The sequence below is a fragment of the Bison bison genome, unplaced genomic scaffold (genome assembly GCF_000754665.1).
Source record: "Bison bison bison isolate TAMUID 2011002044 unplaced genomic scaffold, Bison_UMD1.0 scf7180017864182, whole genome shotgun sequence".
In the NCBI taxonomy this organism is placed as follows: Eukaryota; Metazoa; Chordata; class Mammalia; order Artiodactyla; family Bovidae; genus Bison; species Bison bison.
This window is the reverse complement of record NW_011494754.1, coordinates 558602-576674: the sequence shown is the minus strand read 5'-3', so window position 1 is coordinate 576674 and position 18073 is coordinate 558602. Positions and strand designations below refer to the sequence as shown.

At 44.5% G+C, this 18073-nt stretch overlaps 2 protein-coding genes across 16 annotated transcripts in view; one reads left to right on the top strand and one right to left on the bottom strand.

Moving 5' to 3' along the window:
- Positions 1-3058, top strand: part of LRRC16A (leucine rich repeat containing 16A) — a 307036-nt gene extending 303978 nt beyond the window's left edge. For all 3 annotated transcript variants that reach the window (XM_010843459.1, XM_010843458.1, XM_010843457.1), the window contains one exon: positions 2034-3058. In XM_010843459.1, coding sequence (XP_010841761.1) covers positions 2034-2170 — 137 coding nt within the window. In that variant the 3' untranslated portion in view covers positions 2171-3058. The remainder of the gene's footprint in view (positions 1-2033) is intronic.
- SLC17A1 (solute carrier family 17 (organic anion transporter), member 1) overlaps positions 1302-18073 on the bottom strand; it is a 240445-nt gene continuing 223673 nt past the window's right edge. For 5 of the 13 annotated variants that reach the window (XM_010843484.1, XM_010843485.1, XM_010843470.1 and 2 more), the window contains 8 exons: positions 15491-15587; positions 10882-11717; positions 7784-8132; positions 7096-7254; positions 5772-6353; positions 3214-3669; positions 1979-2132; positions 1302-1476 (listed from right to left, as the gene is read on the bottom strand). The gene's annotated coding sequence lies outside the window, so the exon portion shown is untranslated. Of the gene's footprint in view, positions 1477-1978; positions 2133-3213; positions 3670-5771; positions 6354-7095; positions 7255-7783; positions 8133-10881; positions 11718-15490; positions 15637-18073 lie in introns of all 13 variants that reach the window. The other 8 variants (XM_010843474.1, XM_010843471.1, XM_010843479.1 and 5 more) reach the window with 8 other exon arrangements.

Here is an 18073-nt window from a genome sequence, read left to right as displayed (position 1 = left end):
GGCCTGGAGGACTTAGAAGCTAGTGTCACTTGGATGGAGACTGAAGGACAGTCTTACTTTTTGCAGGAAGATTCCTGTGTTGGATTGGTACTCAATTTCGGTTAGTCCTGGTCCAGGGTTCTTGGTTTTTATCTGTGACAGAAACGCATTTGATTGCAGGAATTTCTCCATTTTTAGAGGGTATTCTTGATGTCATATCATGTGACATCAATTAGACCTGGGATTCTGAGGATGTTATAAATATTGGGAAGGATGAAATTTTTTAATCTAAGAAAGCAAGCTAATACGTTTGCTCTGAAGATAAACGAGCAATATATCAGCATACTTCTTCCTTTGAATTTGTAGTGTTGGAAACCTGAGTAATACTTATTTTAGTTTTAAAATGAATAAGATTTTCTAGCTGATTTCACTAGTGATCATCTGTTTTGAGGTTAGGTTATTGCAAAGTATTTCAAGATCAAAATATAGTAAATTTTCTCTGCTAACCCCTGTTCATAGTACACACACACAGAAGTTCAGAACTTAAGTATTGAGTATTACTATCAAATTACTTTGTGAAAAAGGGAAAATTATTTATAGAAAATTACTTTTCTCCCCAAACCTGGCTTGTTAACTTTCAAAGGACCAAACACATTTTTTTTTTTGTTAACCCAAATCAAGCTAAAATAAAACATCAATATAATATTCTTTGTTTTTCCCCCTCCATCTGAGAATTTGCTCAAAACTGTTGGGTAAAAAGTCAAGTTTTTTAAAAATTACTTTTTATCATGAAATTTTATCCTTTTAACTAAAATTTAAATTTTTATTGTGTAGAGATCAGAATCTGGCTCTGACAGCAGGATTGGCAAGAGAAATACTTTATTATGTTTGCATTTTGCCTATTAGGTTTCATGAGCTTTCACTTCCTAAAACAACATTCCTTAGCAGATGAAACATTTAAATAGCCAGTTCCTGGCAAGATGAGTTTTTTTAACATAATGCTAACATTAAAATGATTCAAAGCATCAAATGAATCCTCTTGGTTTTCCAGGACTGGATATTTAAACTTCTGAGTAGTGAGGTAGCTGCACTTTTTCAAGCCACACAAAGTGCATGGGGTTTGGTATTTTTAGCTTTTAAGTGATATCTCTACAATAGACCTGGTGAGTAATATTTAATAACTCTTAACAGCCACGCTGGAGTATGGCATCTGGACCTTTTCCAAGGTACAGTAGCAGAGAAGCTATGATCTAGTTGAAAAGAACATGGATTTTGGAGAAAGATTTAATTTAAATCCTGATTGCAAGTTTTATAGAACCTACCTAGTAGTTGTGGGCAGTAACAGTGATAAAACAGAGCGCCTGGCAGGACGCATCACGAAGGCTCAGTCTGGTGATTGTTCTCCCATCACTGCTTTGTAGATCCCCCACGTTCATATGTGATTAGAACAGGCAACAAACATGCAGTTTGTTTTTTTTTTTAACCTGGAAGCTGTTCCTAAAGGTTTGAATAGAGGCAGCATTAATTCATTTCCACAAGACTTTATTCCATTTCCTAGAAAGTGAAACTGAGGTTTCCTGAGACACAGAAAGGCCTGACAGAGATCACTGGGGCGCCTCCTCATATCCTGTCCTTGAAGCAGGGACTGCCACCCTAAATCGTGTGCAGAAGGCAACGGATGGAATATCTGTCCAGCAGCGCCACCTGTTTCCTGTGCCGCATTAACGGGCAGCTATGACCGAGGAGGTCCCCTGGGACAGAGTGGCTTCCGGGTCCTCCCACCCCCACCCTCCCCTGCTGGGGTCCTCACCCTCAGATGTTCAACCGCATCTATGAGAGGCTCACCCTCTCATAGACTGGGGTTTTCATGTTTTTCTGTGTTGTTTTGTTGGTTTGTTTTTGATTTCTGTTTAGAGTCTTGAAATGTACTTGGAAAATTGTTTCTGAGAAAGTTCATCTCAAACCCTTCCACACTCTTCAGGGCCCCTGCCTATCTCACCCCACCAGCATCTCCTTGTTCATCAACTGTAACGACTTTCTTCCCTTCCTTTCAGTGTCCAGGAGAAGCTGGAGCCAGCAGGCCCAGGAGTGTCAAGAGCAAAAGCAATGGGCCTCCAGTAAAGATGGCCAGCCAGGCAGCAAATCCAGCGACTCTGGGGAAGAAGCAGAAAGAGAGTATATTTTTGTGTAATGGTCACCCACGCAGAAGTCTTCCTGTGAGGGGTGCTTTTGTTAGCCATCAGAGAGGAACCAAGGGCAACATCTCTTTCTTCTTCTAAGCATTTGTCTCTTGGTGCTTTTTTCCTTTCTCCTTTTTTCCTCGAGAACCAAAACAAATCCATTTCTCGGGAATCAAAGCACAGGTTTGATCTTTCCCAACCCTTGGCATTTGATTTCTATGCATTCCTTCATCTGCCTTCAACAAATGCCAGCATTATCCCATGGGCCCTACTTGAATTTCTCTGAGGCAGCTACAGGTTGCCCCGTCAGATGAGTGTGGGGAGGTAAACGAGGTAACTGGACACATACTCATGAGTAACACCATCCAGCTGACTGTGGGGTACTGCTGCATGTACCTGTGTCAAACCTGCACTTGACTCATAGAGCAATTTATTCTTGATGTATGCGATTGCACACTGTAATTAACAGAGCACACTAATAATTTGTATAAATTATATATATCAGATCTTGGGTATGGTTTTTACATTCTCCCATGGGGAACTTCTTCCTTCCCGACGTGGAATTGTACATTTAAATTTGGTACGGTGACCTTTGTGATACCACCAACAAGTGAGTTAAGAACCGAGTGAAAGGCCCATGGCTGATTCTACCATGCTCCCAGATTAATGTATATAGTTGATTGGAATGAGGTTTTATGAATATTCATGTTTTTTGAAGGCCTTTAATTTCTGTTCTGCATATTAGCTTTTAATGTGTGATTAAGAGAGAATACTTTGACACCTGTAAAAAATCAAAATACTACTTTTTAAGACATTTCACAAATATTCACTTACATTACAGGCTGAGGTATTTTATTCATATGTATATTTATACCAATAAAATGATTTTACAAGTGGAATTTTGACTTTCTCCAGTGATTTTTTTTAGTCAGGATTGGCTTGTGGTGATGAGCTTTGTTTTCTAAAACTCCAGAATAATCACAGTTCCCAGATAATCAAAAACCTATTACATTCTAAATAAATGCAACTTGCTGATTTCATGGCCTGCTCTTACCTTTGGGGAAAAGATGAAATTCATCAAAACGTTTTCAGAGTCCACAAGAACCCACTCATCAGGCCAGATAATGGAGTTGGGGCTGGGGTCTCTCTGAAAAATCCCAAGACACTGTGAGATGAGCAGGACGACTGCTGGGAGGGGTCTGGGAATCTTCACCAAATGAGAAGTTACAGATCATGGTTTTCCTATTGGTGCCATGTGCAGACCCTTAACTAAGAATGAGGCTATTGGTAATTCACACTCCATCTCAGGTATACCTAACAGGGGCTCAAAACCCAGGAATCACTTTAAGGATGCATTCTTTGTATAGTTAGACTGGGCAGGCTGACCTTTCGTTTTCCCTTAGTTTAGCGTTGGATGGTCTGGGTCCACTTTGCACCTGCTGTTTGGCCAATGATTGGTGAGGCACGCGTCAGGTGTTGTAAAGAAGTCAATGCAATTAAAAAACGGCCACTGAAAATTCAGGAAGAGGGAAACAGACACCTGGTTAATTAGAAGGGGAGATCCACCCTGTGGCAGGAAAGGTGTCGCACATTTGACCCTGCCCCGTGCTGGCTCATTTCCCTGGGTGCTCCAGCTGCTGCTGTTCACAATCCACTTTCTCTCTCACTGTGTGCAAAACAGTGTTCCTAGGGAAAATTCTGCAAGCTTGAAGGGAAAATAATGATTCATTTTATCTTTGCAAAATAAAATGTATGGAAAAATTACAACAAAACCGCAAGAGGCAGGACAGTCCTGATTTTGCAGTGTTACACCCGTCTTCGATCCCAAATGTGTGGACTTACCTGGTGGTCCAGTGGTTGAGGTTCCATGCTCCCAAGGCAGAGGGCCCGGGTTCAATCTCTGGTCAAGGAACTAGATCCCACAAGCTGCAAGTATGATCTCATAACGCTGCAACTAAGACCCAGCACAGCCCATTAAAAAAAAAAATCCTGAGTGGACAAATCCTAAATTGAGATGGCCATGAAAAGATTTAGCATGTTTTGCTCTGGATGAAAAGCACTACCCAAGTGTGACCCTGCAGTAGGAACCACGTGGTGTTCATTTTCAGCCGGTCCCTCTTTTTCTGCAGAGCAAGAATGTTAACCAACGCCTTCTCTGGCTTGTTGAAGGAACCCAGTGGGAGGTCTTGGTGGAAAGTTGTAGATTGAATCTGACCCTCATTTCCATTGTATAAGGTGCTAAGAAAATGGAGGTTTCAGACCCTCAAGGTTATTACTACTGTGTTTGGGGTTCTGCTCTTCCTAAGCTACACAGTCCACTAGAAACCTGTATTCCCAGTACTCACGTCTTTAACCCAGAACCCAACCCCTTGGCCAAACTGCTGAAGACCAGAGTAGGAGACAAAGGAGGGAAGACAAAGGAAAGCGAAAGGATGAAGGGTGTGATTTTTTTCCCTTAGATTTTGATTCTTCTTTCTCTCTCCTGAGTTTTGACTGGACAAAACAAAACTATAAAATCCATGCTATGGTCTCTTCAATAAGCGGTGCTGGGAAAACTGGACAGCTAAATGTAAAAGAATGAAATTAAAACACTTCCCTATAATATACACAAAAATAAACTCAAAATGGGATTAAAGAACTAGGTGCAAGCCCGAAGAGAAAAACAGCAGAACACTGACATCAATCACAGCAAGATCTTTTTTGAGTAATGAAAACAAAGCCAAACAAAAGGGACCTAATTAAACTTAAAAGCTTCTGCACAGCAAAGGAAACTGTAAACTGAACAAAAAGATAACCCACAGAATGCAAGAAAATATTTGCAAACAAAACAACCAACAAGGGATTAATCTCTAAAATATACAAACAGCTCATTCAGTTCAACGTCAAAAAAGCAAATAACCCAATCAAAAAATGGGTGAAAGATCTAGACATTTCTCCAAAGGCATACAGATGGCCAACAAACACATGAAAAGATGCTCCCAACAACACTAATTATTAAAGAAATGCAAATCAGAACTACAATGAGATATCACCTCACACCAGTCAGAATGGCCATCATCAAAAAATAAATGCTGCAGAGGATGTGAAGAGAAGGGAACCTTCCTAAACTGTTGATGGCAAAGTGAATTGGTACAACCACTATGGAGAATAGTATGGAGGTTCCTTAAAAAACTAAAAATAGAGCTACCATATGATCCTGCAATCCCACCCCCGGGCATGTATCTGGAGAAAAACAGGGTCTGAAGGGATACTTGTACCTCAATGTTTATTGCAGCACTGTTTACAATAGCCAGGGCGTGCAAACCATGTAAATGTCCACTGACATAAGGGTGAAGAAAATGTGGCACAAATATGCAGTGGAATATTATTTGGCTATTAAAAAGGATGAAATAATGCCATTTGCAGCAACATGGACGGACCTAGAGATTGTCGTACTGAGTAGTTAGAGCGATGCATAAAACCACTGCCTGTGGTTCCTGACCTGGCCTGCAGGACCACACCGCCCATCCCCCCCCAGCCCTCACAGCTGGTGCTAAGTGCTGGAGAGGCCATATAACAGACCTCAGGGTTAGCAGTGGTGCCCCTCTCTAGTAGGGGGCCCGGATTACTTACCTTAGTCCTCTTAGGTAAGTGGACTCTTAGGTGGCCCTCTTAGGTGGGGCCAGGGAGGAGAAGACAGGTGAAACCTGTTAAGTCCTTTTCGAATCCTCTTTGCCACAAGGTGGCAAACCCGAACCATGGGGACTTAGCTGCCAGTCTCAGGGCCACAGAAGTGGATACTGTGACGAGGACAAAAATGTTATTGTCCTGACCAGTAGCTGGCCATGGTCCTTCGGTAGTCAACTGCTGAACTTGGATGGTGTTGACCAGTTGCCTCTGGGTTACCATGGTGTCAGCACTGTGACCAGCGCTCCTGGGAGGTGTCCACAAGATGAGGGAGTGGGTTTCCCATCTCAGCTGTTGAAGCAGCTCATTCACAGCCCAGCAGTGATGGGGTTGGGAGGCAGGGGGAGATGCTGGTGTGCGTCGTTCTCATCAGCCCACTCCTGAACTTCATGGCCGACAAAGTGGATTCCCTGGTCACTCCTGATGTCCATGGGGGTCCTGTATGTTGTGCATCCAGCACTTCTAGCCCCCAACAGTGGTTTTATGCCTTGCTCAACCACCTGGGTGGGCGTTTTATAATGTCTTCACCTGTTGTGACAGAGACGTCAGTGGTATATTGGTCAGGGTAGCTTACGCATCTGAAGCCAGGTCCTGGAGCAACAGCCCAACTGTGTGGGGCAGCTGGTGAGCAGAACAGGACAGCAATCTTTGCTATGGAGGAGTGGGGTGGGTGGGCAGGCTGCCATTTATAGGGGGAATTGACATCAGACTGGCTCATCAGTAACCAGGGAAACCAGCAGCGGGGGTATGTCCTTCACAGCCCCTCAGAAAATTTTGTTTCTTGAGATAAGGACATTTATGATTTACTCTCCTAGCAGCTTTCAAATATGCAATACAGTACTATTGACCTCAGTCCCATGCTGTGCATTATATTCCCAGGAGTCTTAGGGGGTCTCTGTATTAATCATGTCTTTTTATTTTTCTAAGACTCCTAGTTGGAGGGGTGATGCGTGTGGGGAGAAGGTCTGCTTCTATAGCTTCCTATGAGAGCAAACTGATGGTCCCTTAGCAAACACTTGAGTGGATGGATGGGCCGGGCCTACAGACCCTAATGTCCAGGTGGAAAGTTAGGCCTTTGGGGTATCTCCCCAGCACCCGGGTCTTTTCCCATCCTCCTCCATATCCCTGGTCCTCCTGCTGGGCTAGTGGGTGGGAAAGGGGTTCAGTGTGCCTGGGTTTGTGGGTTCTGTGGACCTCAGAGGCCCAAGGAGAACAGCAGAGGGTTGGAAGCGAGCACCCCTAGTGCCCCTGGGTCTGATGGCTGTCTTACCATCCAGGAGGGACCCGAGAGGCCTCGGGGATTGAATCTGTCCAAGAAGGAAAGCAATCAACTCAGTCCTATTGCAGAAGAACTGCCCACTCTGGGAGGATCACCCTGCAGACAGCTTGTCCAGAACAAGTTTTGTCAGCCACTCTAACCCTTGAATAGCTTTAAAAAAAAAAAACAAAAACCCTCTGTGTCACTAATGAGTTCAGTTGAAAAAGGGAGGAGGAGATAAAAACAAATAGTTCAGGGAGCCTGAACATGTTAATGAGATTGATTCTTCCTGGAAAGGGCAAGAGGAAGAAACTTCCACTCCACTAAATCCAACTTTATTTAATTGAAAACTGGCCTGAAGTTAGCTTTCCAATCAATCCTGAAACGCAAACACAGCAAGACCCCAAGGTGAACAAGGGGAGGTGGGCAGATCCCAGACTCCTGGCACCAGCAGTGAAGCACAAGGAGCCATAGTGACCATGACCGACACAAGGAAAGCAGCAAGAACCCATGTGCACCACGTGAGCGTTTCGCAAATTCACACCGGCATCCTGCTTTTGAAATTCCAAGTGTTCAGGCTGTGGAGACAGGGATAGGTGACCACTAGCAGGTAAGTGGCCCCCTTGAGGGTAGGCAAGGCAGCGGCCAGTGTTACTACATACAGCAAGGATTATCGTGGACTAAGAAGAATGAAACGTACCTTACTGTCACACTCCCATTCCCGGGGAGGCCCAGCTTGGATGAGGAACCACGCAAGACACCCAGAGACTGGAGGGATGGCACATCCCTGATGACAGCATCAGACATTGCATTTCCACAACCCAGCCTGTCTCACTGATTCCATGGAATCTGGCTTCAGAGCATATTCTCTCCTCTGTTTCCTGACTTCTGAGAACATCTCTAGTACTTGACCAGCTTCTTGCCACCAGTGATGGCTTCTCATTTGTTTTTTTGTTCAATATTTTGCTGAGCACTTATCATGCAAGGAGATGGTCTGGGTGCTTATCTGGTAAAACTGCTCCCATCCTTTGGCTCGTGGAGCTAACAATCTAAAAGAAAAGACAGAAAATAAGCAAGGAAGTTAATGAATGACATGTCTCATATAAGTGCTCTGTATGGCAGAGGAATAGGCAGTGATGGGAAGAGAGATTTTTTTCTTCTTACCCTACTGTTTTTCTATTAATTTACGCTCCCCCATTGTGATGGGTGATAGGAGGCACCACCCAGATCTCCTTTTGAAGTAACAGATTTATTACTTCAGCTGCTTGGAGGGCTTGTCTCAACTGAAGACAGCTGACTTGCCCAAGGTCACACCCCTTCCCTGGTGACTCATCTGGTGGCTGATCAGTGCAGGAGCATGAAGGCCCAGCCTTTCCAGCTCAGAACAGCTGTGAAAAGTGACCCCACCTTCAGACCCCTCCACAGGGTGGGCTGAGGTCTTCACTGAGACAGTATCACTGCTCCATGTCTCCCTCTGCCCCATCCTGGTGCCCTCTTCCCTCCTTTGATCCCAAGAACACTTCCCAGTAACCCTCCTACACACCAGTCTCCATCCTGAGGTCAGCTTTCTGGTGAACCCAATCAGTGACAACTTTGAACGAGATGAATTTAAAGTACTTCATGTAGTTATGTTGAGCTTATTTAACAGAATATATTATAGTTCACATCAAATATTCATGGGGTAGACCACAGAGAGCCTCTAATACCTCCGGGACTGTAAGCCCGGGTTCCCTCCCCTGCAAACACTACCATTCTGTCTCCTTTCCAGGAGGGCCGAGAGACTGGAGGACCTGCTCTTCTCACTCAGCCTCTTGGCATTTCCTGGCCTGAGGGAGGATTCTCTTGGCCCCTGCAGTCCCTCTAGGAGAGCAGCCCCATCTTCCAATAGCAGAGACTGCAGAACTTGGTTCTCTCTCAGCTTCTCTCCGGTGCCACTGCCATCTCTCTTTTCCGCCTTGAAGAACTGGACTGTGAACTCTTTATTAACCATTAACAAATAAATACATACAGGGCATCTGTTGTGTGCCAAACACTAGGCTTTGAAGCTCCTCTCTCCTTGGAAACCACACCTGGTCCTCCTTTTCCAGAGCCGCCCAACGCAGAGGTGCCCCCAGAGAGCTTACGCCTCTTGGGAACCTTTCAAAGTTGTTGGTATTGATTGAGGGGCATTAATCCCTTTATCATGAGTTTGCTGTTTCATTTCTATCCATTTCATCTCCCCCCGCCCCTCTTATCCACAATAACTTCCTCTTCCCACGGGCTTCCTGACCTCTCAGTTTTCTTACTACCCTCTATGCTGCTGCTAAGTCACGTCAGTCATGTCCAACTCTGTGCGACCCCATAGACAGCAGACTACCAGGCTCCGCCGTCCCTGGGATTCTCCAGGCAAGAACACTGGAGTGGGGTGCCATTGCCTTCTCCAATGCATGAAAGTGAAAAGTGCAAGTGAAGTCGCTCACTCGTGTCTGACTCTTCGTGACCCCATGGACTGCAGACTACCAGGCTCCTCCGTCCATGGGATTTTCAGGCAAGAGTACTGGAGTGGGGTGCCACTGCCTTCTCCGACTACCCTCTATGCTATATGCCAATATGATGGTCTTAGTACTCTAAAGTTTCTGGCCAAAAAAAAAAAAGTTTACAAATACAGAATAATTCACAATTTGTAGGTGAAGAAACTGAGAAAGAGAATAGTTAGGGACCTTCTGAAATTCCCTCAGAGATGGAGAAAATGATACTAAGAAATGTAAACATTAACTGAGTTTGGCAATACGCCAGGCATTTTACGTGCCTTGTTTTGTTTAGTTGCTCAGAGTCGTGTCGGACTCTTTTGTGACCCTTTGTGTGGGGAGCTGCCCGTGAGAACGGGGTCCTTTATCTAAAGGACACAGCTCTGGGAGCTGCCTCAGTCCTTGAGGGTTTGCTTGCAAACATAGCTCTCTGTCCTGCCACCCCAGAGATTAGGCGATTATTTACTGCAGACACCTGGAGTTCTGGACCAACTTCTCACGCACAGGGAAATGTTATCTGGTGTAAGAAATAATAACAGGGTGCCATTCCCATGCTCTCAAGATTTCTTGTGACTTTTTGTACGATGTATAGGTCAACCAAGAAAAAAAGTCAACTGTCTTGTCTTTCTCACGCTCTCCTGTATAAATATAAGATGCTGAATAAAGTCGTGGTCAGACCGCTTCCCTTTGTGGAGACATGGCTGATCCTCTCGACCCCATCTTTGCTGTAGTATTCTTTTGCTGTAGTTTTCTTTCTCAGCCGTGTCGTGCATGTTCTCGGGACCTGATTGACTTTGCCGGCTGGCTCCGGCACCTTTGGACTGTAGCCCACCAGGCTCCTCTGTCCATGGGATTTTCCAGGCAAGGATACTGGAGTGGCTTGCCATTGCCTTCTCCAGGGGATCCTTTTGACCCAGGGGATCAAACCCAGGTCTCCAGCATTGGTGGGTGGAGCAACTCTGTGAAGTACCCAGCATGATCATCCCTAAAGAATTTAAGATTTAAAGGAGCTGAGTAACCTACTGAAGGTCACACAGTTTGTGATCCATTCTAATGCTAAAATCACTTCTAAGCACCAAGCTATCTACCAAGGGGAAAAGCCCATCTGATTTCCAGTCTGGAGTTCTAGAAGGCAGGGGATGAAGTACTGGAAGTGCTGGGAAACTGCATGGCTGCATAAGTCCCAAGGTTTGCCCCATTACACTGATGTGAGTAGGGCATCCTATCTGTTGCCTCCCACTGTGCCCCCCCCGCCCCCCGTCCCACCCCACAAAAAAGAAATCCTTCTTGCCTGGAATTAACTGAGTGAGAGAGCCCAGGATCCTCCAGCATTCCCTCTGTGGTGAGATCATCCTGTGGAGAGGTGGAGGGAGCAAGGCCCCACTCCAGAAACGGGGTTATTTTACTACAATCAGGAGCCCCAGGAGCCCAGAGCAGTCAGTCTGGTAAAAGCACTTACACAGCTTTAATGCCAGTCACCTGTAGAGAAGGAGCATTAATTAGCTTAACACTCCCTCCCCAGGAAAGTCAAGGAAGCGGCTTGCCCATTTGATGCATGTGGGCAGCAATCAGAGGAGCCAGCCTTTGATTTCTTCCCCACCTCCACCCTGCAAGGCTTAGCCTCACCCCTCTTTGTGATTAGGTCCAGACAGCTGGGGGCGGGGGAGGGGGCATCAAAGCTGTTCAACCTAGGTTGTTTCATAAAGTGGTTTTTATGAAGACCTGGAGAAAAGGTTGCAAATGTATATAGTTTCTTTAAAAAAAAACCAAAACATGGTGCAGGTAGTCTCTCCCCCTGACTTTTCAGGCCCACAGCCCAGGACGAGCGAGCAGGGAAGCCAGCAGGGCAGAAGGGCAGCATCACGTGGGCACAGGGACCACTGCTGGCTAGTCTGTGGGGCTGGAAGAAGAGACTTGGCTTTTCTTCCACATGTGGAAGGTGTCCAGAGTAAGCTGGGCATCCAGATGCTCTGCGTGCCCAACAGCTCTGCCACCTGCTCTCAGCACAGCCCAGTCCTGGGCTCTGGGAGCCGGGAGTGCAGCACGGCCAGTCCTTGCGTGATGGAGCCACTGTATTGGCTCTTCTTGCTGATGAGGTGGCCGTCATGGACGAGGTGGTGCACAGCCCTGAAAACAGAGGGTGTAAAGAAAGGAGGGGCCACAGGGATCAGGGACACACGGAGAGTTTGGGGGCAGAGATGTGATAGAAACTACACTTGTCCTACAAGTGGAAGAAGAGATGGGAATGAAAGCAACATGGGTGGTTCCTCCAGCCCCCAGCCATCCTACCTAAGTGCTACTGGATCTAAATTCACAGATGAGTTTCCTCACCTGGAAATTAGGGGTACTGATTACCCACCCATTAGGGTAATTGCAAAAATTGAATAAGAATTTTTAAAAAGTGAAGCAATGTACAGAAAGGACCTTTGGATGTGTCAATATGTAAAAGTGCTCCTTTTTTTTTTTCAAATCTCCACCAGATGCCCACACTCCACTCCTGAGCCTCAATTCATTCCATCCCAACACTGGCTTAAGGATGACATAGGATGGAGCAGGGCACAGCTACTTTAGTAAAGTACTGGGGTGGCCAAAAAGTTTGTGAACCCAAATGAACTTTTTGGCCAACCCTAGGGAATATCTAATGGTTTGTTTTTAGGTAACATCAGGTGGTATGACATGTGAAAACAACTCAGTCAAAACCAAACCAAACCCCATGACTGCTACAACAGAGACCTAATTCCTTATGCTGTAAAATCAGAAGCTCTAACCAGGAAAGGGTTTGGGTCACTATCATGGGAATCCAGGCATTTTAGAATGGGAACTGCTTATTTTTCCTATAGGAAAAATACAGCTTAGTGTGGACCCAGCATACTCCAGCATTTAGGAAATTTTCCTCGTCCATAATGATACTGAAGTCTGAAGTGAGACAATGCAAACTCTCTCTACCCCAATTCACAGATAACAAAGCTGAGCTGCTCTGCTAGAAAAATCAGTCTTCCCAGCCCATAAATGCCCAAAGGGCAACTCTAGACCTTCTTCCCTAAATTACTGAATCAGGAGTGAACATCTGACCCACAGAAAACCCAACAGGTTCTCTCAACAACAGTTCGGGAAAATGAAAAAAAATTAGTTCAGGAGTTGGCAAACTATTGCCTGTTAGCCCAATCTGGCAACACCCACTAGTTGATATGTTAACTGTGACTGTCTGTGGTTGTTGACAGCGATCCACGGATCCACAAAGTCTAAACTATTTACAGTCTGTCCTTTACAAAGTTTTCTACTTCCTGAAAGAGAAGGTCAGACAGACTTGGATGCTGTGACCACCATTTGGGGGTGGGAGGGTCATATGCATTCAAAACAGAGGCAGCTGTGCTCAGAGGCTTGTAGGGAGACAGGAAAAGAGAGAGACTATGCAAGAGAGCAGATAAGGGTTAAGCATCTCAGAGGAGAAAGGGCAGATAGGGCCTGACAACCTTCCAATATCCATGAGACACATGGGTCCTGCTTGAGACACATGCTCCCTCCCTTTGATAGACTTACATATCCTAAAATAAACCTTTTTTACCTAAACTAGCTTGACTGTGGTTGTTCCTTTCAACAAAATGAGTCCTAAGTCAGCTTAGGGGCTGGCATGTGACTACAGTAAGTATGGACCAGTTAGCTCTCTGAAACCATTGCTGACTCCCTTGAGAATCAGTGGGACACCTTTACAGTTGCTTGGAAACAGAAAGTGCATTCCCAAAGTCCAGGTTTATGAAGCGGTAAACAGTCCCATGGAGGCCAGGAATACATCAGTGAAGGTCTTCATCATTGTGGACTAGCAGAGCATACAGGCCACCTGGTCCTGATGATTATTAAACAATATCTATTAGCTACAAAGCCCCTGACAACAGAAAATTGATTCATTGCACAGTACAGTCTATGGTAGGGTCAGCAGAAGGACTGGAGGAACTGTACAGGCCCAAGATGGCATCAGTTATGCTAATAATCATATGTCATGTAATAGAAACAACCATATTACTTTGAAGAAGTAATAAAATCACAAAATTATGTAGAGTCAGTAAATGGGAAGGTGATCCAATAGCTCGTGAAAGTGTTAGTCGCTCAGTCATGTCTGACTTTGCAACCCCACCGACTGTAGCCCATCAGGCTCCTCTGTCCATGGGATGCTCCAGGCAAGAATACTGGAGTGTGCAGCCATTCCCTTCTCCAGGGGATCTTCCTGACCCACGGATTGAACCTGGGTCTCCTGCATTGCAGGCAGAGTCTTTACCATCTGAGCCAAAACCTTCCTTTCTCACCAAACCAGAAGACAAAAGAGAAAAATCTAATAATTCCAATTCTTAATAGCATAAAAAAATCTGTGTCAAAAATGACTGTGAGGAAAGTAAAAAAAATAAAAGTGGCAAACAAAATTGTTTGCCACTTATATCACAGACATTGGCTACGTTATTATTTATTTAACTGAATAGTGTTACTGGCTTTCTCATCCTAAAGAAGAAATCATTGTTGACTTTTTAAATTAATTGCTATAGTTTACAGGTATGATTTTAAATCTGAAAAGAAGCTGCAAATGGCTGGCAGAAGTCAGGTTGTAAAATAGAGATTTTGTTATTATTGGGAAAAGATCATTACCAGAACTTCAGACTAAGATAAGGAACTGAGCTGATGTGGGAAGCCCACCCTCTTATATTAACCACACCGAACACCCAAAACCCAGGAACCAGAAAGGGGTCTACCTTGCCGTGTATGTGTATAAGAAAAGCACTTCCTTGTTGGACTGGCGGGTTATCCAGTATGTAAGACAGCCTCCATAAATAAGGGGCTTGCATGGGACTCTTATCAAGATGAGCTCATAGGCAAAAATTATAAAGCAACAAGGAAACTCACCACTAGTGACTATAAGCAATCTGAAGGGGACTTAAAATAAGGATGTCAAAAATTTGCACATATTAAAAAAAGAATCCCCAAAACAAAAATAGGAATTTAAAGAACAGGCATTTTTTTCAAAGTCAGCAAAATCATTGTAGGGCTTCCCTGGTGGTCAAGTGGTTAAGAATCTGCGAATATAGGGGACATGAGTTTGATCCCTGCTCTGGGAAGATCCCACATGCCGGGGAGCAGCTAAGTGCCTGTGCCACAACCACTGAGCAAGCACTTTATGAGTCGCACCTACTGAGCCCATGGGCCACAACTCCTGGAGCCTGTACACCCTAAAGTCCACGTTCCACAATAAGAGAAGCCACCGCAATGAGAAGCCTGTGCACTGCAATGAAGAGCAGCCTCTGCTTGCTGCAACTAGAGAAAACCCACACGCAGCAGCAAACCCAGTGCAGCCAATAAATAAATAAAATCTTTAAAAATAAACAAAAAAGACTGTTGTAGAGGATAAAGGCGGCTGCAAATTTTTACAACGCCTCCCTTTGAAAGACATAGTCTGGGCCAACCTTGCACCCTGTTTTGACAGATAGCATATGGCAACAGTGATGTTACATAACTCCTGAAGCTGGACCTTTAGGGATTTGTAGCTGCTGTATTTTTCTCTTAGGATGATCCATTTTGGAACCCAGGTACCATGCTAGGAGAAGCCCAAGTGAGCCATGTAGAGGAGAACTGAGGCATCTCTGTAAACAGCCCCAGCTGAGCTCCTGGCTGAAAGCAATACCAACTACCAACCACATGAGGAAGGCCATTCTTTGGACTTTTCTGGTCCAATCAGGGTGATCTCACCAAGAGTGGCAAGATAAAAAGATTTATCTTTTGATAAATCTAAGGCCAAATAGCAGAATTATAGTAAATGACTGATGCTGTAAGTTTTGAAGTGGTACGTTACCTAACAACAGAGAACTAAAAATACCACCATGGAGAAGTCACAGATCAGATGAAAAAATGAGCCTTACCTCCACTGCTAAGTGTCTTTGGGTGAGCTCCAAGGTGGATACCAGGCAAACTTTGGCTGGACGGAATTTGGAAAGAATGTTACTCTGGAAGGGAGCCCTAGATGGAACACAGAGCATGACATACGCAATGCTGAGTAGGGAAATACCTGGCAATAAGCAACAGAGTTGAAAATGAGTTCTAAGTTAGCCCATTAAAAAAAAAAAAAAAGTTTCCATCTTTCTAAATTCCATATATATGCAGAGAGCGGGGGGTGGGGGATGATTTGGGAGAATGGCACTGAAACATGTATAATATTATATAAGAAACGAATCGCCAGTCCAGGTTCGATGGAGGATACAGGATGCTTGGGGCTGGTGCACTGGGATGACCCAGAGGGATAGTATGGGGAGGGAGGTGGGAGAGGGGTTCAGGATGGGGAACATGTGTACACCCATGGTGGATTCATGTTGATGTATGGCAAAACCAATAAAATATTGTAAAGTAATTAGCCTCCAATTAAAATAAAAAATAAAATAAAATAAATAATAAAAAAGTTTAAATGACTGCTGTTTTGTATCAGAAAGGTTTATCATTTTAAGTAATTAACTTGGATTTTGTACTTTAGTATTTGAAACTTCACTTATATTACATGTAGGCAAAAAATAATCAATGACTAAATATGCTACTAAGTTAAAAGAATGAATACTTTTGCAGAGAATTCACCAATGTGTAAATCACATACACTATTATCTGCTTCTCTTGGTTACTCCTCCTTAAGACCCAAACTCCTGGGCCACAAACCTCAAGTCATCTGTTTTCAATCTGGTACTGATTATCTGCTGCCAGCCACTGTCCTGGACTGCCCTGCTAATCTTGCTCAGTACTAGGCATTCATTGGGCAGGCAACAAATATTTAAAGAATTGAGCAAAATTGTCTTCTTGAACAAAGGTGAGTTCCTAGGGCCTTGAGGGCTCTCAATAGAACAAATATTCCTTATGTACAAGCTAGGAGCTTCCCTGTAACTCAGTCAGTAAAGAATCTGCCTGCAGCGCAGGAAACTCTTGTTCGGGAAGATCCCCTAGAGAAGGAAATGGCAAACCATTCCAGTATTCCTACCTGGAAAATCCCATGGACAGAGGAACCTGGCAGGCAACAGTCCATGGCATTGCAAGAGTTGGACATGACTTAGCAATTAAACCACCTGCACAGGAATAAATTGGCCATTTTTAAAAGCTCTGTGAACCCAGATCACTCATGAAAAAGAATTAAATCACCCCCAGTTAGAGATCACGGGTTATAAGCAACTACAAGTTCTGTAAAAACTATTAATAGTAATATGGCAGAACTTTCACTAAGAGGTGAGCAACAGAGCAAGTATTTACTTCCCTAAGAAGCCTGGCTATCGGGTCCATGAGCCCTTAGTCAGGCACCAATGTCTGGCCCTAAGTTCAGAGCATGGAAGTCCATCCATGGCTGCAGTGGCACCCGATTCTGGTCTCAATGGCGCTGTAATGATAGAGTCACGGAAAGATCTTGTCCAGTCAGACAACTGGAGAAATGAGCCCAAGCCCCTGGCAGAGTCCTGAGCACCAGAAACTCAGCAGAGTGGCCTGGGGACCACTTGGTCCCGTTTTTTGTGTGTGTGTATTTAACCTAGATTTGTATATATTTGTTATATATATAACCTAGATTTGTGTATATAACAATTCATATAGATTGTATGTATATAACCTAGATTTGTGTATATTTAATCTAGAAAAAGAAAAAGAGTAAGGAGCTAAGAGACAGCTGTCCTTAAATATCTGGAAATATGCCATGTAGGACAGGTTTCTACTGTCCTTGGTATATTGGGTGTGGCTTGATGGGAGTGGCTCAGGGCTCTGTGTGGAGGGAGCAGGGGGCTGACTTGACTCAGGTCAATTTCCCAGAGTCAGGGCTCTCCAGATGTGGAGTGAGTGGTTGCCTCAGGTGGTGGGAGTTTGTTCCTTGGAATTTTGATTAGAGGCTGGTCAAAGCACCTACTGGGGACAACTAGAGGGAGATTCCTAAGGTGGGCATGTGAAGGAGGAATGCTCGCTCTCATCACTGCACATGTCCACAGAGCAGAAGTGATTTCCACTCCAGAAAAAATATATTTCTATGCCCTAGAAGGAGAGACATGAAATAAATAATTCCAATTTCTCTCCAGAGGCACATGTATTTCCTCTCACCTGCCCAATGAAGAATTTAGTGACTTCACCAATTGTTGAATTTAGGGAAGAGGCTGTATTAGTCTACTCAGGCTGCCATAACAAAGTATCACAGATTGGGTGATTTAAACAACACATTTTCTCACATTTCTGGAGGCTACAAGTCTAAGTCAACCATCAGGGTTTGTTTCTGGTGAGGGCTCTCTTCCTGGCTTGTAGATATGGCTGCCTTCTCACTGTGCCCCGACAACTTGCCTTCCCTCTCTCCTCTTTGTATACTAATCTCTCTTCCTCTTCTTAAGGACACTGATCCTATGGGATTAGGGCCCCACCCTTATGATCTCATTTAACCTTAATTACCTCCTGAAAGGTTGTATCTCTGACTATGTAACATTAGGGGCTAAAACTTCAAC